The sequence below is a fragment of the Passer domesticus genome, chromosome 20 (genome assembly GCF_036417665.1).
Source record: "Passer domesticus isolate bPasDom1 chromosome 20, bPasDom1.hap1, whole genome shotgun sequence".
NCBI classification, from domain to species: domain Eukaryota; kingdom Metazoa; phylum Chordata; class Aves; order Passeriformes; family Passeridae; genus Passer; species Passer domesticus.
In genome coordinates, this window is record NC_087493.1 from 3,472,065 (window position 1) to 3,492,837 (window position 20,773).

The 20,773-nt window shown below is 52.1% G+C and overlaps 1 protein-coding gene across 17 annotated transcripts in view; it reads right to left on the reverse strand.

Annotated features, from left to right (window-relative positions):
* The window catches only part of MAP2K6 (mitogen-activated protein kinase kinase 6), a 57,942-nt gene extending 37,673 nt beyond the window's left edge, over window positions 1-20,269 (reverse strand). For all 17 annotated transcript variants that reach the window (XR_010349829.1, XR_010349826.1, XR_010349824.1 and 14 more), the window contains exon 1: window positions 19,970-20,269. Coding sequence is in view for 1 of the 17 variants with exons in the window: in XM_064395884.1 (XP_064251954.1) it covers window positions 19,970-19,985 (16 nt within the window). In the remaining 16 variants the exon portion in view is untranslated. The remainder of the gene's footprint in view (window positions 1-19,969) is intronic.
* Window positions 20,270-20,773: the final 504 nt, after the last annotated feature.

Sequence of the window (20,773 nt, forward strand, 5' to 3'; positions counted from 1 at the left end):
AGAAGTGAAAAAACTATTTTTAACAAGTATTACAAATAATCTCAAGGGTTCATTATTTATATTTGTGAATTCTTATGGCTGTTACACAGACCATCCTGGCACAGTCTGTGGGCTGGGGATGGATTTGTCCATCTCCTTCACTCCTGTCACCACTCGCCAGTGCTCAAGGTTTGAAGTCTTTAATCCTGCCCAGGTCTCTCCCCAAGGAATTAAATTCTTCTCCCCCACGTGGGGACATCCCAGCCCAGTGTGAGAGGAGCATTCCTGGTGTCCCCAGTCAAATACTGCCCACTCCAGACTAAACAAGGGCCATGAGCACAGCCTGGGGCTCCCTGCCCAGCCGAAAAATTAAAATACACAGAGATAACGAAGTCTATCCTCAATGATAGGAGAAGCCCTGCTGCTGGAGCTGTACCAGGACTCCTTCTGGCTCCACTCCAGCTGAAATGGAAACCCAGCCCTCAAAGAGAACACAAAAAGGGGTACATTCCTCAAGCAGCCACTTGTGGTGGGTTTTGTGGCCACATCCCCACGTGTCCCCCCCATGTGGCATCTCCACAGTGGTTCTGCAGCACCACCTTCCTCCCATGGGCTCCAAATGGGTGAAACCCTTTGGAATTTGCCCTCTGGGCAGCCCAAGGGTGGAACCAGGCAATGGATTTTGGATTTAAATGCCGGTGGATGGAGCTGCAGGTGACAGGGAGGCGGGTGCTGGTGACAGTGCTTTGGTGACCATGGTGGGGAGGGACAAGGGAAATTCTCTCATCCCTTCTGCCCCCGTGGTTGGGTTGTGTGCCTTGGCAACATTTTGGTAAAGGTGCCTAAATCCCCTTTGTGCCAGGGACAGGCTGGGTGAGTGGCTGAGCTGTGCCCACCACCCAGTTTGTAAAAGCAGAGTTTTAGTCAAGCCCTAATTTCTAGAGAAAACCAAAAGCCAGGTGTTTATATAAGCACCAATGATACAGAAAAAAGAGTCTAAAAATCTGCTTTAGGACCCCTCATTAGGCCACAAAAAGAATTTAATATGCAAGAGATGTTTAAAAGCTGTAGAAGTTTCTACCAAAGCCAAGGGATGGGATGAGGTGGATTTCTCCTTTATTTTTCTCCTTGAAACCTGAGGATGCTGCTCTCTCCTCAGCCCTGCCAAAAAATGGCCAAGTGCCACTGGCTGCTCTTCCATCACTGCAGCTGGATGTGCTGGAAGCCAGTGGAGATGCTCCAGGGATGATGGTGCAGGACAGGGACATTTCCTACACCTCCTTTATCTGTGTCTTGCCTCATGGCTGTTTGCAACAACTCCTTGGAAACAGCAAACTTGAGATGTGTTTCCTTAACAACATTTCTGGGCTGCCTGGGGAATGGAGCTGAGCCTGCCACGGTCCTGGGCAGAGAGAGCTCCCAGCTCCAGGCTTTCTCCTCTGCTCTGGATGCCATGGAGCTGCTGGCACAGCTGGCACATCCAGCTCTGAGCACACCACGGTGTCCACACTGCAACTCACACCTCAATGTCTGAATTAAAGCATTATTTATTTTCCTTTCTGTCCCCCAGGAGTCATGTTTTGGGTCAGGCAGCAGGAAAGCCAAGACATTTACATGGCTGTGGTGAATTTTTCCAACATGTACCAGGAGAGTGCAGCAGGAAACCCTGAAACATTGGCACACCACAGGAGCAGAGGATGCTGCACTGGCATCCCATTTAAACTCCCAAGGCTCCTGAAGGGAAGAGCACGGCCTGGCACAGCCTGGGCACAGCCTGGCACAGCCTGGGCACAGCTTGGCATGGCCTGGGCACAGCTGACCCACTGACCATGCACCAGCTGATCCCCAACTCCCCACGACACTGTCAGCACCCACAGGGAATGTGGGGATGCAAGGCACTGTCCTGTCCCAAGGGTGGCCATGCCCAGCCCCTGTCTGTGCCCCAGTACCCAGATGTGTCCCAGCATCCAGATGTGCACCAGCACCCATCCATGTCCCTAACACCCATCCCTGTCCCAGCACCCATCCTGTCCCAGCACCCATCCCTGTCCCAGCACCCATCCCTATCTCAGCACCCATCCTGTCCCAGCACCCATCCCTGTCCCAGCACCCATCCCTATCTCAGCACCCATCCTGTCCCAGCACCCATCCTGTCCCAGCACCCATCCTGTCCCAGCACCCATCCCTATCCCAGCACCCATCCCTATCCCAGCACCCATCCCTATCCCAGCACCCATCCCTGTCCCAGCACCCATCCCTGTCTATCCCAGCACCCATCCCAATCCCAGCACCCATCCCTGCCTGTCCCAGCACCCATCCCTGTCCCAGCACCCATCCCTGCCTGTCCCAGCACCCATCCCTGCCTGTCCCAGCACCCATCCCTGCCTGTCCCAGCACCCATCCCAATCCCAGCACCCATCCCTATCCCACCACCCATCCTGTCCCAGCACCCATCCCTGTCTATCCCAGCACCCATCCTGTCCCAGCACCCATCCCTGTCTATCCCAGCACCCATCCTGTCCCAGCACCCATCCTGTCCCAGCTCCAGCTCTTGCCCCGGGGTTTCTCCATCGCAGGGCTGAACTCGCTGCTCTGACTCAACCCTGCAAGCTGTAATAAGCTTGGGGCAGGAGAGGCTCCAAACCAAAATAGCAGGGCTGTGCAGGGAGGCGAGTGCACCCGCTGAACCGGGGCAGGCTCGAGCAATGCCAGGGTTATTTGTGTCCCAGGCCCGGGTCAGCCCTGCTGAGGCACCCACACCGCCCAGACAAAGATCTGCAGCTTTGCTGCCAGGTAAAATCACAAGGTCAGGGCTTTGTGCCTGCCTCAGCCCAGCCTCCAGCAGGAGAAGCTCTGACAGCAGCAGAAGAAAACGCTGGAACAAGGCAGAGCAGGGAGCTCTGCAATACGGACTCCAGCAGACTTAATCTGTGGCTCCTGCGGTGCAGACATGGACAGAAATGTCACCAAACTCTGCAAATATCAGGAGATATTTGCCACCTTTCAGCAAGCTCTGTATTTCAGTAATTCAATTTTGAAGGTAATTTCCTGATTCGGGCTAATCTCTCTTACTCTGCCCATTTTCCTCTTAACACACCCTGCAAAAGGGCTGCAGGCTGCTGGGTTACTCGTGACAATACTGAAACCAGAGGATGCAATTTCTTCTTGTTTATCTGCACATTTTGGTTACGAGAGGCTGTCTGTCCCCCTGATAAGAGTGCATTTCCAAACCTCAGAGGAGTTCAGACCTGCGGAGTGCAAAGCGGAAGAGCCACTTTAGACAGAGATCAGAGGTGGGATCCTGTGCTAGATCAGAGGTGGTATCCTGTGCCAAGACACGCCCTGGAGGGGGCTGCAGGGACCCTGGCGAGGGGACAGGCAGCTGATCCAGCTTTGGGGCAATTCTGGATCCCCCCACCAAACAGACCCGAACCTCCCACAGCTCCTGCAGGGAGCTCTGGGATAATCACAGGCTGGAGCAACCATCCAGCAGGTTTTGTGGGACACCAGCACCCAGGGCCAGTGTGCAAATGAAGGCTGATTGTTTGATGGAGATGATCCTGCAGGTATGGGTGTTCAGGATCCTCTGTGTCCTGGGCAAGTCACTGACACCTCACTGAGCTGTTCCATGGGCTCCCACACTGGCCTGGACATCCCAGCTCCATGGATTCCACTTCCCAGCTGGGCTCTGCCCCATTTCCTCTACCCCACTGCAGTGCTGGCCTGCAGGAAAACCAAGAGGAGAGGAAACGGGGCCCTCAGTGCCCATTTCCACTCTCAGAGACCAGCAGAGAGCAGCCACATGCTCTCTCCTGATGCTAACCTGGAGGTGACAACAAACAGCTTTGCCAGACAGTGTCCCTTCCCACTTAATGTCCCTTCCCAGCCCAGTCACTTCCAGTCCATGCAGGGCACAGTGTGGGGCCACCCACCCTGCTCCTGCTGGCAGCACCACGCTGGCACCTGCAGCTGTGCCAAGGCCAGAGGGAGCCCTGCCCTGACACCCTGCCCTGGCAGGCAGCCTGGGCATCAGCCAGCTTCCCTCCAGACAGCAGCTGCAGTGCAGAGCAGCCCCAAATCCACGGTCCCTTAGGTGCTGATGGGAGATAGGAATATGAAAATCCCTGTTACAACACTTTGGCTGAACCCACTTGGCGTGTGCATCCAGCTCCAATGGCCTGGGGGAAAGGGCACAGCTCCCCCCAAACCCCTGTGCACACAGTGGCATCATTGCCCTGCAGCAGCAGCACCTGATCCCAAGGAATTCCACCCACCTGGGCAAGGCTGCCCCCAGCAGCAGCCCTGGGCATCCCACACACCCTCCTCCAGCTGGTGCAAGTGGAAGTTCAGCTCTCTCCTGATTCACCCAGCTGCTCCATGAGGCTCTGTGAGGAGCAGGCAGTGCCTCGGATCCCTGGGATGGAGATGGGAGGAGGTGGTGGTGCAAGGGATGGAGCACCAGGATGAGCACATGCAAAATTCAGCCCTGATAACCCCAGGCATGGCCATGGGTGACATGGAGAATCACAAACATCCCCATGGGAAGGGACCCACAAGGATCTCACCAACTCCCAGAGCTGCACAAGCCTTGTCTGTGTGTGCCCTCTGCCTGGTGTGTGCAGTGAGGAATTCGGGCAAAACCACCTCTGCTGCTGTGGGCTCTGAGTCACACCCACCAGAGCAAGGGACTTCCATGGATGAGGATTTCAGCCCACAAAATGCAGAATTCCATGCTTTGTCCATGCACCCTCCCATCTCCACCAGCCTGACAGGCAAGAGGACCAAAGCCTCTCACTCCCTCTCACCTTCCTGTGCTTGTTTTTCCACCCAGCAACTTGACTTCACAGGTGGCCCAAGCCTCCCTTCTACTCCTCCCATCACACCATCTCAAACACCCTCAAATCCTAAAAATCACTCACAGCTGCACCACAGGGAAGCTGCAAGAAACAGAGGCAAGGTTCAGGGAAATCCTGTGGGGTCCAAGAGATGCCCTCCCTAAAGGACCTGGTTTTCTGCTCCTCGGGGTCACTGGAGCTGGCTGCATCCCTGGTGGCTTCCAGCAGTGGGATGGCACATCCTCTGCTGCTCTGGGAAAGATGTGAGAGGGATAGAGATCCCACGGAGCAACAGAGGCCACTGGAGCCTCATGGCCTCTCCCCTTCCCCCGTATCCAGGATAAATCCCTGGAGCTCTGGGCAGTGAGCTCCCCAGTCAGCAGCACACCATAAATCATAAATCACACGCCCATTCTCCCTCTGCCAAGGCCCACTGGCTTCCCTGCCTCCCCATCCCAGAGCCTGCTTTCTCCACTGCTTATCTCAAACCAGGCAACCCACAGGAGCTGCAGGCCAGGGAAGCTGTTAGAAAAGAGCCTCCAGCCCTGGCCAGGCTGTTCCTTTTTTACAAGGAACTTTTCATTTTGCTGCCATTTTGCTTTCAGCCCTCGCCTGTCTTCTTGCAGTGGGAGTTTGCTGGAATCAAAACTGGAGAAAAGCTCTTGGAATTCACCCTGGGAACAAAAGGGCTTTTGTGCAGGAGGATTTGGAGGACGAGGCTGCTTTCGCTGCCCTACCTCCGTGTCTGTTCCCTGTGCCAAAGAGCACCTGGCCCTGGGCACAGGGGACACCTCCCACACCTCCAGCAGTGCCAAAGCAGCACAGAGGGCCAAGAGCTTCCCAAATATTCCTGCATTGTGGCTCACCCAAGCCTTTGTGCCTCTGGCAGTAGGCAGGGAGGGCTCTGCTCCCAGAGCAGCAGCAGCAGCACCCTAAAAAGTCTCCCAGGGGACCCTGCCATGCCAGTGGGTGCTCCCCACCAGCCCCATGGATGAGGGGATGAAGCTCCCAGACCAGGATGTGAGCTCAGAAGATGCTGAGGGTTCACCCACGAGCTGGGCATCATTCCCAGTACTGCACTTGCTTTTTTATATTTTCCCTTACCCACCAAGATTTCACCTCTGAACAGCACCGTGAGTCCTTTCACCACAGGACTCTGACCAACTTCCCACACGAATCCTGAGCAGACAGCAGCAATTGTCCTGTATTTAACACAAAAGCAGGTGCTCCATCTGCCTCAGCCACAAGGGCAGCAGGATTTGCCTTAAATCCATGAGGCCCAGCCCAGCTACAAACACTTCAGCACTTCCCAAACCCACTGCTCCCAACAGTGAAGCATCCACCCCATTCAATTATAAATATCCTGAGCTGGAAGAGACCCATATTATCAAGTTCAACTCCATGTGGAGCATCAAACCCCAATTTTCCCAGGGTGACAAGATGCACTCACATCAGACACCCACAGACACATTTTTGCCCAAGCTCTCTCTCCAGTTCCAATGTTGATTTTCAGGTTTTTAACAAGCTTGGTTCAGCTGGGATTTTCTCCCAGCAGATCTTGCAAAGGGGTTTTGAAACAGCCCAGTGGGAGCTCTGCAGCAGAGAACACACAAGAGACAGCAACTCTTGTCCTCCCAATAAAGTGACACAAGTGGGCAGGTTTTTTTTCTCTCCACATATGTCCACATGGATCAAAGCCCATCAGGTCACATCTCTAAAGCAGAAGCTGAACATACAAACCTCCCTTTAGGAGCTTTTCTGCCACAGCCTCCACAGAACTCCCCATGTGAGGTTTGAGGCTGCAGTTTCACTGACACACTCCCAAAAAGGAGACTGCTTTCCATCAGCAGATAGGCAGAATTGGGAAAAAAGGAAAGCTCGGCTTTGCCTCTGTCCCAGCTGCAGGGCAGCCAGGCTGGCAGTGCCAGCACCACTTCCCGAGGAGCCAGGGCCTGCTGGAGCTGCCAGCTGGGGGAAATGCAAATGCCTTTGGAAAAGGAAGGTGACATTGGCACCCACTGGCTGCTGCAGGCACAGCTGGGAGCGTGCTGGGCCTTGCTGCTGCTCAGGTCAAAGCTCAGCCTAAGCTCATGCTCCCCTTTAGGCTGGCCTAAGTGCCAGGCTGAGCAGGACCAGTGTAAAGGCAGTGCCAGACTCCTGGCTTGGCTGCAGCACCTGCTTACAGCTTTCAGCCCCAAAGGGACAGCCTGACACCCTGTCACAGTCATATTTGCTAGAAAAATCCCTTTGCCCAGGATTCTTCTCCTGGGAAGCTGAGAAGCCTCAGAGAAAAAAATAAAACAATATTATCTCATTTGCTTCTCCCGTGTTTTCCTATTTTAGAATGTAGTTAAAAATTGTTTATCCAACAAGTAATTGTTTCATTGGTTTCATGTGAATTGTTTTTACTTATTGGCCAACTGGGGCCAAGCTGCTTCAGACTCTAGAGAAAGAGTCACAAGATTCATTAGTATCCTTTAACCTTCTGTAAGTATCCTTTCTGTATTCTTTAGTATAGTTTAGTATTCATTAATATAATATAATGTATTCATTAACATAATATAATATCATAAATTAATAAATTAACATTCTAAAAACATAAAATCAGATTCATCATTCCTTCCTTCATCTGGAAACCCCAGGAATACAATAACACCCCTCAGAGGGACATGGTGGCTCCTCATCACCCTCCTGATGCTGCCAGTGGCACCCACTGGCAAAGCCCCGTGGGCAAGTGCTGAGCCCAAAGGGGTCAGGAGGATTAAACCTGGGAAAAGCAGGGCTTGGATGTCACAAGAGTGTGACTGGGTCAGGACGGGCTCGCCTGGGGAGCTCAGCCCCTCTGGGCTGTCACTGTCCCCAGAATGCAGGCACACAGATTTATGCCCCATTCCCCCCAGAGATGCTTCTGCTCACTGAGCACCTTCCCTGTGGGATCTCTGTCCTGGTGCCATCACCTACAGCAGGCTGGAATTAAATCCAATCAGGGCAATGTGAGGTGCAGTTTTATTTCTGTTCCCAGGGGCTCCAGGCAGCCACAGGAGCCTTGTTTTACCCAGCACAGACTGGGTTTGTTCAGCATATTGTAAATTTGGACATTTCAACTGCTCTGCCAGCAGACACCTCCTGTTGATGCTCTGCATGTAAAACTTGGGTCTTAAAATTTTCTGCTCATGAGTAAAGATACCTTGGGATAAAATGGGAGAAAACTGACCATTGATTTGGTCATTCTGTGAGTTATTAAATATCAATAACTTCTAGAGCCAAATGGGAATACCGATGGAAAGAGAGGAATGTGCCACAAGCTATTTCTTTATTGAGCATCTTCACCTTCTGCAGAAGGCCCTGATGAAGAGGAGGGCTGTGATAATCCATGTGCAGGTCAGAAATGAGGTAGCAACTTTGCCCAGAGAAACACCACAACACCACCAGCTCTGGCATGGAAGGAAAGGATCTGCTTCCTTGCATTCTGTCATTGGGAATTCTGGCAAAGCTTCAGCAAATATTGTGATTAATTTCCAACATGTGAAGGTCAAGGCTTTGATTATCCTGCCTTTGTGCCATACCATCACACAGCCCTCCTGCTATTCTTTAAGGATGCAAGAGCTTACTTGCTTATTTTTATATCTCACTTATTAAAGAACCATATTTAATAACTGAGATATAAAAATAAGCAAGTAAGCTCTTGCTTACTTTTTAGTAAGCAATTTTAACATTTTTTAAAGCAAATTTATAGTTCTGACCAGTGCAGAGGGGAGGAACCACTCCTGCTCCCTCTGCTGGCAATGCCTCCAGCAAACGTGTAGGTCCTACTTAAAAAACCCCCAGGAACACCACTGCTGGGGGAAGCCTGCAGGAAAACCAAAGCTGTGACCCCTCTGAGCCCCCTCTGTGTCCCAGCCCAGCTCTGGGCAGTGCCCCAGCACAGGGAGCCCCTGGCACTGCCAGGGGCACAGAGAGCCAAGGACTGCAGCTGCTCCACACCAGCACCGGGTCTGGGCACTGCCAACACTCCGGCAGGGCAGGCTGGCACAGGGGGAGGCTCCAGGAGCTCCAGGCTGAGCAGGGCAAGGTGGATGCAGCTTCCAGGGAAGCTCCTTCCAGTTCAAACCTGTTTAAAGCCAGAGGTCAGAGAGCATGACCTGCCAGCCACCTCCTTCGCTGATTTTCCACTCAGCAACTTGGCTTCACACATGGCCAAACGTCCCTTCCACTCCTCCCAACACACCACCTCAAATCTAAAAAACAACCTGAGCTGGAAGGGACCATCAGGAACCCTTCAGGATCATCCTGTCCAGCTCCTGGCCCTGCACAGACACCCCAGCAATCCCACCCTGTCCCTGAGAGCAGTGTCCAAACTCTCCTGGAGCTCTGGCAGCCTCGGGCTGTGCCCATCCCTGGGGAGCCTGGGCAGTGCCCAGCACCCTCTGGGGGAAGGACCTGTTCCTAAAATCCATCCCAATGCCCTGGCACAGCCCCAGCCTGTCCTGTCCCTGTCCCAGAGAGCAGAGGCTGGAGCTGCACCCAGGGAAGAAGCTGCAATTGCTGAGATCTCCCCCTCAGCCTCCTCCAGGCTGAGGAAGGCACATTTGCTTGTCTGGCATATAAAGAACACAAGCCATTTATAAAGAACAAAAGCCTTTCCCCAGGTTTTATCATGCAATCTTATCTCAATTTGGAAAACACACTGAAGAAATCCATGACAGCACAGCACTGTGACAGACTTGTGACAGCAACTCTTGTCCTCCCAATAAAGTGACACAAGTGGGCAGGTTTTTTTTCTCTCTACATATGTCCACATGGATCAAAGCCCATCAGGTCACATCTCTAAAGCAGAAGCTGAACATAGAAACCTCCCTTTAGGAGCTTATCTGCCAAAGCCTCCACAGAACTCCCCATGTGAGGTTTGAGGCTGCAGTTCCACTGACACACTCCCAAAAAGGAGACTGCTTTCCATCAGCAGATCGGCAGAATTGGGAAAAAAGGAAAGCAGAAACAGGGAGAAAAAAGGAACCAACAGAAGCAGGATAATATAAATCATCAACACAGATCCATTATGTCCATCCCACTTAGCAACCAGGACAAAATACATCCCAACCTTGTAAATTCTTTTATGGGTGTGCTCAACCCCAACCAAGCACATTCAGTCCCACTGAGTCCTGCAAAAGGACTCAGATGTTCTGAGTTTGCCACATGCACTTTCAGGATGAAGACATGAAAAAAAAAATCCTATTTAGCCTCTCCATTAAGGGAAAAGAAAAAAATTCTTTGGCCCCTACTGTTCTGAACAGGGCCCTGCTCTGCATCAGCCCTGAGTGAACCTCAGGATGGCTCCTGCCTTTCTGCTGTGGCAATGTCATTTAAAAAAACCTTTTTAAAAACCTTTTGAAAGCAAACTGCTGGAAAAGCAACCCCCCTGGCAGGAGATGCTCGCACAGGATGGACCCTAAATGAGATTATCCGAGGTAAAGCAAGGCTGGAAGCGCTGGCATTGTTCTGGCTCTGTGCAGGAAGAGCCAGAGGAGAAATTCTCTCCTACTGCAGGAAGCTGTTCCAGCCCCTTATCAGACAGAAAGCTCCTGATTTCTTGCGGGGGAAGTACCAAATGTTTTTGAGGGGAAGGAAAAAAAAGAAAGGGAAAAAAAAAAAAAAAGGCATGCCTGGCTTTAAAGGAAGCTGCCTGATGACATGAATGGAGCTGAAGTCACGCTGGGAGGAAGCCTGAGGTGCTGCCCAGCTCAGGTGGCTCTGAGCAAGGGGACACTGCCAGGCCACCTTCCCTTGCTGTCACCACACAGGAACCCACAGGGGTGCAAGCCCTGGGCTCCTTCTCTCTGCCAAGCAATGTGAATTCAGCCTTGTCTCACTTCACAGAATGAACCAGGCTGGAAAAGACCTTTGAGCTCATCAAGCCCAACCCATGACCCAACACCTCCTCATCAACTAAACCATGGCACTGAGTGCCACGTCCAGGGACAGTGACCCCACCACCTCCCAGGGCAGGTGACTCCAGTGCCCAATCACTCTTTCAGTGAAGAATTTTTTTCATTTTTTTGCCTCCAGAAATCAACTTGTTTCTCATCACGTCTGAAAGCAGCATCTGTGTCACCCTCCCCAGCTGCCAGGGGCTATTTTGGGCTCTCCCTCCAGTTCTGATGCTGCTGTCGGGGGCTGCTTTGGGATGTGGGATGTCCTTCCCTGCAAAGCACAATCTGCTCTTTTGGTCCATTTATAAAACTGATTGCTTGGCAGGCATCCAAAGTTTTCTGTAGATATGTTCCAAAGTTTTATTAGCAATGAGCAAATTGCTGGTGTCCTTGGGAAAGGTAAGGAAGTCAGAGCCTGTGTTATTTGCCTGTTTTTTCTAGAGGGTCTCTCCCCAAGGATAATTCCATGTCAGAGAGCAGAGCTCTCTGGCTGCACAATGACCTGTAGATATGATGGTTGTCTTAACATATTCCATAGATACCTAAAAAACTTAGATTTTAACTCTGTTCACTATTTTATGCCTTATTTCAGCCAAGAACTCCTTGTCTCAGCCTGGTTTCTCCTGGAAGGTTGTTAAGGGATTGTGGTTTTCATCTCTTAGGAGTTAAAAAGCAGAAAAACACTTTGGAACAGGTCAAAACCCAACAGTATTAGAGCATTGCCTTTCTTCTCCTTTAATAGGCTACTCTGACAGCCTTCTGCTTGTTAAATGAGAGAAAAATCTGTGGGCAAGCAGTGAAGGTCAATCTTGTGGTTTTTGAAAGCATTTAATTAACACAGTTAAGTACCAAGGTCTGCTTGGGAGGAACTTCTGCATTAACCAGCAGCATCTTTCTCTCCAGAGAGGCAAACCTACAAGAGGGGACTGACTGCAGGATTCCTCCTCATCTCCCCATCCCAAACCTCAGTGGTGCTCACATTCAGCTGCAGCAGCTTCCCTGTCCTGCTGCTGCTGCCAAAACTGTAAGGAAATCATGGTGAGACTTGTGTCTGCACCTCTGGCCAGACCCTGACCTCCTTCTGCAGGGCTTGGGGTGACCCCCTGCACCCTCTGTGCCTTGGACTTCTGCTCCAGGCCTTTTTGTCAAGTGCTTAAACAAATCTACTTAAGATGTAGCTTAGCCCAAAAGGGTTTTGGCATTTTGATGACAGCATGTAGAGTCCCTGTCTCTTCCCTGAGCTGCTCTCAGCTCCTACAGGTGCTCCTCTCCTAGGATAAAACTATCCCATGTTTGTTCTTTAACCCTGTGCAATCACATGCACAAACCCCACAGTCACAGGCTGTCAGCTCCTTTCTAAAAGGTCACAGCATCAGCTGGTTGAGAGAAGAAATCAATCCCAGCCCTCACAAAGCTTGGATTTTATTTCTTCATACTTTTGCAGCACTGGAGACCCTAATTGCAGGCGATTAAAGCAGCCCTAGGAAAAAGGGGCTGTGCTGAAACCCAAGCTGGGAAGTGTGGCTCCAACTCCAGGGCTGGAGAGGTGCCCTGCCAGAAGGAGCCGTGCCCAGGACCGTGCCTGGTGCTGCACAAACCAACCCTGCAGGCAGAGCTGCTGCCAAAAGGACCTTCTGAGCTCGTGTGCCCTGCTTTGGCAGGGATTGTGGCAGGGACTGTTCCCCTCCTACGTGCAGGGACCTGAGGCAGTGACTGCAGCGGGGCTGCTGCACACCAAAGATGTGAGAGCACACAGAACGGAGCAAATCCAGGGAAAAAATCACCCAGTCATGGAATGGGTTGGGTTGGAAGAGGCTTTAAAGATCATCTCACACCTTCCACTGTCCCAGGTTGCTCCAAGCCCTGTCCAACCTGGCCTTGGACACTTCCAGGGGTGTTGTGGACGCTTCCACGCAGCCACAGCCTCTGTGGGCCTCACCACCATCACAGGAAGCAATTTTTTCTTAATATCTAATCCAAACCTACTTTAAAAAGTCAGTGCTGGGTTTGTCTTTAAAATATTCTTTCTCCCTTCCCTTTTGGCTCTCTGGGAAGGTTTGTCTTTGCTGGATTGGGCCTTCCATCACTTTAGAGCTCTCAGAACAACAAAAGACTTTTGAGTCATTTTCTATATCTGACCTTGAACTACCACAGAAGCAATAAAACATTCATAAGGGGAATGATACCACGGAGAGAAGCTGTAATTTTTATAACTTGTTGCTTGAGTGTGGAAGAAGCCCTGTGAGAAGCCAGGGACCAGCCCCCGCTGCAGGACGAGCACAGGCACAAAAACCACCAGGCCTGGGGCTTGCACACAGCAGCCACACGAAGCTCTGGGGCCATTTGGCACTGATAAGCATTTTTCATTGAGCGCAATTACATATTTTTGTTTAGAAAAAAAAGATTCTCCTTCAAAAGCAGCTCCCAAGTCCGTGCTGATTCAGCCTTCATTAAAGGCCTCTTCTTGCAGACACAGTCAAGTGTTGACTCCTGCACTGATTTTCTATTGCTGCCTTATCTTTGGCATCTCATCTGCAACTTCTGCTGGGTTTTTTTCTTTCTTTCCACCACCCCCCCCCCCACTGTTTTCATCTGAATGCAGTAAAAGTGGCTTCAGTTCTTCTCACGATTTTTGATCTGCCTGGGTGCAGGCTAAGAAAACGCAGCCTTGATGATAAAATTGCAGGCTAAGTAGGCTAACAAAACAGCACCAGCAAGAAACTGGATCAGCTCAGCTCTGTGCAGTTTTCCTGCTAGAGTAGGGGGAAAAAAATGCTTTTTCTCTTACAAATCTGAAACCCTACCCCAGCTGCAGAGGTTGTTTGCATTGGGCTTCACAGCACTCAGATTTTGCAGCCCAAAAAGCCACAGGCACTGCTCCAACAGCAACTGGGGGATGCAGCCAGAGCAGCTCCTACCCCTGAGCCACCCCTGATGCCATCTCTGCCCCTGCCCCTCCAAATCCAGGCTCCTGCTTGAGGCTGGGATGCAGATCCAGAGGGATTTACCCCAGCAATGCACCAGAGGCTTTTTGGAGTTCCCACAGAGGATGTGCAGCACTCTCTGCACCATGTCCAAAGGAAAGATGACTCAGAAATGCTTCAGCACTGTCCTGGTGGGATGAACCCTCTGTGTTTGGAATCCCCAGCTGAAAAGGATGGGGAGATTGGAAGGATGGGTTTAATTCTGGCTCTGAGGCAAGAGAAAGCCCTACAAGCAACAGACTCAGTCTTCCCCTCTCCAAACTGCTTTTCACTGAGCCAAGGCCACCGAGCAGGAGTCAGTTTTCCGTTCACACTGGTCAAGTGCAGAATATTGTGGATTTGGAAAACAAAAGAAAAAAAAAAAAACCAAACAAAACAAAACAAAAACCCCCAACTTTTTGCACAATGAGCAGCTATGGAAATTGCACCCAATGGCCTTCACCACTTGGCCACCACAGCCCATAATATCTGAGGTGGCACAGCTCCAGCCTCCTGCATCTGCTTCCCTGCTAACACTGCTCGAGCTGATAATGCTAATCCCTTAAACTATTCCCAGACAGGCCCTAAGGAAGGGAGCTAAGGAGCTCCACAGGTAATGAAACAGATTTTTATTTTCTTTAATTATAGCTCTGTCCACATCTCAAACCAAAAGAACACTCCTGCAATTTCCCTGGCCACTGGAGGCTGACTCAACATTTCATCTAATGATGCTGCCAACTTGTAAATGCACCCCAAAATGGACCCCAAAACGTGAGTGACAGCAGGAAGGGACTCCTGGTGAGTTCTTCTTGGCCAGAATTGCTTGTGCCACCGCTGCCATCCCAGCTGTGACCTGCCCTGTGCTTTCACCCCCTGGGAAGGGCAGAGCTTTGCCTCTGGAGCTGGAGCAGCATCAGGAATGCAAGTTCATGGGGTGAATCCCTTGGGGCAGGGCTGGGAACCATCACAATGAGCAGGCCAAGGAGCTCTGGGCCTCCAAGTGCATTTGCAGAGGGCTGGAGAAGCATCCCCACTCCTGTGCTAACAAAACTCCCACACTATTCTTCTTTTTCCAGCTTTTTTCAGGTGTGTTGGTTTTCAAACCTTTTTGGAGAGGCTTCTAGAGGTGCTGTCACAGCTCTTTTCAGAAAGAGAAAAAGCCCAAGTGACAGCAAACACAGGTACTGTTTGGGGAGAAAAGGCAATTTTTTAATAATCTTGTGTATTTTCAACCAGGGGGTCTAGAATCTCAAACCTGCTGTAACCATGTTGCACGTGAAGTGTCTCATCTCTCCAAACTGCTCCTGTAGTTTTCATGGAGCATCATTTGCTTCACCTTAGCAGCTCATGGATGTGTCAGGGGAGGGAATTCAGCCCTAAGGAAGCCCCCGGGTTTTGGTGACTTAAACACCAAAATAAAAAGGAGCCAAAATAAAAAGCAGCACTGAGGAGCCTGGCAGGAGCACTCAGCTCTCTGCTCCCTTCCTCCCGTAACTTAGCACTTTTACTGCTGGAATTGCTCCTAGTTGGAGCTTTTAAATATTAAATATGTCCTGGGTAGCAGCAGGAGCTGCTGGCCTGAGCAGTGGTGTTGGGACAGGCTGGGACCTGCTGGGACACGGGGACAGGACAAACACCTCCTTGGGGCAGAGCAGGGGCTCACCCAGGTGTCTCAGCTCTCACCTGGGCACAGCTTTGGTTCATCTCCAGCCAAACACTTTCTGCCCCAACCACATTTTCCTCTTCCCAAGCTGGGTAATTCCTCCAGCCTGGCATTGCACGAGGTTTTTAAACCACTTTATGAACATTTGCCCCCTATTAACCCAAAGCAGGCACACCTCCAGCACTGCAGCACAGCACCTAAACTAATTCAACAGGGTGCCCTTAAAAAAAAAAAAATAATTAGGAATAAATCAACAACTCCAGCTGAAATTTGCTGCTAGTCCAGGCTTTGCTAGGCTTGCACCTGGCTGACCGTGGCACGGCTTTGCTGGCTGTGCCCTGGCCAAGTGCCTGTGTCATGGGAGTGTGTGAGTGGGGAGAAGCTGAGGTGCTGCTGATGAGGCAAAATTCACATTGCACAACCCACAGGAGCTGCTTGCAGGTTAATCCTACACCAGCAACAACCTGCCACCTACCTAGGGCTGCAAAAAAACCCAACAACAAGGAATATTTCAGCTTTACAGCTGCTCCACCAAGACTCCTGGCTGGGGAAAACATGAGTGTTTCACATAAAACTGTGGTATTTGGACTAGGTGCAGGGCCTTTGGTCAAAGTCCATAGGGTGCATGCTCAGCCAGCATCACGTGGGATGTGCTGCTCATAATCTCAGCTTCCCTTTGCAGCTGGAGCACTGAAAACTGTATTTGAAACAGGAGTCTGAGGCTTAGGTGTGAGATCAACAGGCAGCAATACTTAGTTTAAACATCATTTCAGTGTATTTATGAATCAGTGCTCTCGTGGGCACTGCTCCCCCTTCCCTTTTCTTATTGCAATGAGAAATTTGCATATTTGCAGGTGCTTTCTCCCATGTGGGCTTTGCCAGGGAATAATTCCCCCCGTTGCAAGGAATTTGGGAGACTCCTGAATATATCTGCTGTCACCAGAGTCCAAATTTACAGCTTCAAACTGTGCTTGGCTTGAAATTAATATGGACTTCCTCTTCCCCCCCACCCCCCTTCCAAAATAATATCCTATTAGTCATGACAGCCAAACGGGCTGGATTTGGGCAAGGATTCAACTTCTGAGTTGCCATTAACATCAAGGCCCTCCTGGCCAGAGCAGCCCCATCTCTGAAGGTGAGGAACAGGCTGCAGGAACCTGCTGTGCTCAGGGAAAGCTGATTTGCCATGGGTTGCTACATCCAACAAATAACACCAGTCTGCAGCTTGAACGAGGGAATGAACAAGCACAGGGTGAAATGCAGGGGTGTCTTTGACTTCAGGGGAGTTCTGTATTGGGGTGGACCCTCAGGGACCCCAGCAGGGACAGGTAAGGGGGCTCAGAACCACGAGCACAGTGCTGGAGGCATCTGCTCATTCCTGCTGCAGAAAGGGCCAGAAGAAAAGTGTTGTTTCTGAATTCCAGGGGAGTTTTACCCTTTACAGACTGTGCAGGAAGCAAATCCCTCCCCATTTTTTTGCACAGCACAGGTAGGGTCTCCCTGAACCAGGTGGGATTCCTTGCAGGGAGTAAGAACAACTCTGCTGCTCACACGTTCCCCTGCCACGCTGCATCAAAAACATTAATCTCTGGCAAATTCTCAGAACAACTCTGGAAAGGATTCAAAGCAGGGAGAGGGCTCAGCAGCTGGCTGGGGCTCTGGGCTGTACTTCCCAGAGCTGCTGAGGAACCTCCTGTGCAATACATGAAAGCTGATCCCAAAACTCAGATTATCCCAAGGAACGACACCTCTGCTGCAAAGCCCAGAGCTGAAACCCCTTCCTGAGCAAAAGCTGGGCCTGAACAGCTGAGCTGGGAAAAGTTATCTGTGCCAGGAATGCAGGCACTGGTGCTGCAGAGAGCGAGGAGGACGGCAAAGGGAGTCAAGAATGATGCCATTCATTGAGATCATGTTTTGTGGGTTGGCTACTTCCATCCTCCCTTTTCCTGGTACTGGGCAGGACGCAGAAGGCCCTGCTGGGGGACACTCAGCACCCCTGCAGGGCCGCCAGCACAGCGCCCTGCCTGTCACCACCTCTGCACGCTCAGCCTGTGCCACCCCCAGGCTTTTTGGGGACCCCCTGTCCCCCCAAGGACCCTCCTGGCAGTGGCAGAGGGCTCTGGGTATCCCCGGGTTCAGTCCTGCATTATCAAACTTCCTTGGCTCTTTGCATCGGAAACTTTTACAATTCCCTGCTCGGCTGGAAAAGATGACTGCAGCAAACCCAAATTAGGAATAAATTATACAACAACTTTACATTTTTCTTTTACAAAGGAAAACTGTGTGGCAAGAGCTGTGCAGGCACCTCCTTCCCTTGCAAGGATTAATGTGGAAGGCTTAGTTTGAATAAATAAATAAATAAACACAACACAACACAACACAAGCTCCAAACCCACTCTGGGACCTGCTCCTGCCAGGCCACACGCTGCCTCTCACCCCCAAAATCCCAAATACATGCGAGGGCTGCAGGATGCAGGGAGAGCCAAGCTGCACCATCCAATCCAAGCACTTCCAAAAGCTCCAAAAGCTGCATCTGTGTCACGGGCGTGGATTTTCACAATGAATGGCCGCAGCTACTCCTCCTTAAAGCTCTCCCCGTTGCATTCCCGCAGCATTTTTGCAATATTAAATTCTCCACCTCCTCCCAGCCTGCCCCTCCCGCCCTTGCAAGGGCACAAGGCAGAGGCACTCTGGAATAAGCAGCGAGTTAAAAAGCAAAGAGCCAGCGCTCTTTGCCACCACCACGCTGGCAGAAATAAATCACTGCTGTCCCCTTCCCAAACCCCCTCCCGCTGCTCCTCAGGGCTCAACTCCTGCCCTTTTGCAGCTCCTCAGCGCTCAGCTCTGCCCTTCTGCAACTCCTAAACGCTCAACTTCTGCAGCTCCAAAATGCTCAATTCCTGCAGCTCTCAAATGCCCAATTCCTGCACTTCTGCAACTCCAAAATGCTCAGTTCCTGCGGCCCCAAAATGCTCAATTCCTGCAGCTCCAAAATGCATAATTCCTGCCCTTTTTGCAACTCCTAAGTTCTCAACTTCTACAACTCCAAAATGCTCCATTCTGCAGCAACACAATGCCCAATTCCTGCCCTTTTGCAACTCCTAAATGCTCAGCTTCTGCAGCTCCAAGTGCATAATTCCTGCCCTTTTGCAACTCCTAAATTCTCAATTCCTGCAGCTCCAAAATGCACAATTCCTGTCCTTTTGCAACTCCAAAATGCATAATGCCTGCAGCTCCAAAATGCATAATTGCTGCCCTTTTGCAACTCCTAAATTCTCAACTTCTGCAACTCCAAAATGCTCTAGTCCTGCAGCTCTCAAATGCCCAACTTCAGCCCTTTTGCAACTCCTAAACTGTCAGATTCTGCAGCAACACAATGCCCAATTCCTGCCCTTCTGCAGCTCCTAAATGCTTCTGTCCTGCAGCTCTTAAATGCTCTAGTCCTGCCTTTCTGCAGCTCCAAAATGCACAATTCCTGCAACTCCAAAATGCATAACTCCTGCCCTTTTGCAACTCCTAAGTTCTCAACTTCTCCAGCTCCAAAATGCACAATTCCTGCCCTTTTGCACCTTCTAAATTCTCAACTTCTGCCCTTCTGCAGCTCCTAAACGCTCCATTCCTGCAGCTCCAAAATGCTCCTGTTCTTGCAGTTCCAAACGCTTCATTCCTGCCTTTCTGCAGCTCCCAAACACACAATTCCTGCATTTCCCAAATGCTCCATTCCTGCCTATCTGCAGCTCCCAAACACACAATTCCTGCACTTCCCAAATGCTCCATTCCTGCCTATCTGCAGCTCCCAAATACAATTCCTGCACTTCCCAAATGCTCCATTCCTGCCTTTCTGCACGCTCGGAGCGTGCTGGTGTGACAAACCCCACTGCTGCCTCCGACCAAAAGTTACCAAATATTAAAAGAGGGGAGGGGGGGGGGAGAGAAATGGGTGGAAAATGATCTCAGCGCTGGCACGAGAACAATACTTTCCCATGGAAACATAGGTATATATTTAATTCCCGGTAACTCCACTCCAGTTTCACCTTTCATCTCCCTCGCGGACTTGTTTAAAAGTTTGCCTTAACCCCGCGCCGAGCCCCGGCTGCAGCTGCTGCTGCAACACCCCCGGCTCGTTCCGGGCCGTGCCAAAGGCAGGCGAGGGGCTCGCTCATCCCGGGACGGGCTGCACCGCCAGCGAGCAGGAAGCGCGGCGGGAGCGGCACCGGGGCTGCACCGGAGCTGCACCGGGGCTGCACCGGGGGCGGCAGCGGGAGCGGCGACCCCCCAGGCAAGGCGGGCGTGCAAACGCGCGGGCTCCCCGCACCCGTGCATGCGCATGCAGCGTGCACCCGCGCCCGTGCACGCGCGGCTGCACGCGCGCTTGCACGCGCGGCTGCGTGCCCGGCTGCGCGTGCACCCGCAAGTTGCACAAGCGAATGCGCGCGCGCGCGCGCACCCCCCCCCCCCACGCGCACACACGAGTTGCACAAGCGAGTGCACTCGCGCACGAGCGCGCACGAGCGTGCACGCGCGTGCACGCGCGCCCGCGCGGCCCTTGCACGCGCGCACCCACCCGCGGCTGCGCGTGCACGCGCGCCGCGGCGCTCTCACCTCGGGGCTGAGACATTGTCCCCCGGCGGGCTGGGGGCAGGGCGCGCGCACAAAGAGCCGTCCCCCGCGCGGCCCCGCCGAGGGGCGAGCCGCCCGGCGCGCGCGCGCGCACACACACAAAAGATGCGAGCCGAGCCGCGCCGCGCTCCCCCCCGGGAACGCCGCGCGCGCTCCCGCCTGGGCGGCTCGGGGCGCGCCGGGCCGGGCCAGGCCGGGCCGGGGGGGGGTCCCTGCGCGGCTGGCGCGGGGCCGGCGCGGCTGCACCTACATGATGGGCCGGGGCGGCCGCCCCGGCCTCCGGCGCGCACGGGGGGGGGGGGGAACGCACTGCGCGCGCGCGGCGCCGCCGCGGCGCCGCATGGGAGCTGTAGTCCCGCGGCCTCACACGGCCCGCTGAGGCGCCGGCAGGGGGCGCGGAGAGCGCGGCCCGGTCCGCCCGCTTCAAATCGCTTAAAAATCGCTTCAAACCGCTTCAAATCGCTTCAGACTGCTTAAAACTGCTTGAAAGCGCTTCAAAACGCTTCAAACTGCTTAAAACTTCTTGAAACCGCTTAAAACTGCTTGAAACCGCTTCAAACCACATGAAACCGCTTAAAACCGCTTCAAGTCACTTCAAACCGCTTAAAACTGCTTCAAATCGCCTCAAACTGCTCTAAAATCACCTCAAATGGCTTCAAATCACTTCAAACCTCTTCAAATCATTTAAAATTGCTTTAGGCCACTTCAAACCGTTTCAAACTGAATAAAATCTCTTCAAATCCCTTCAAACCGCTTCAGACCATTTCAGATTGCTTCAAATCACTT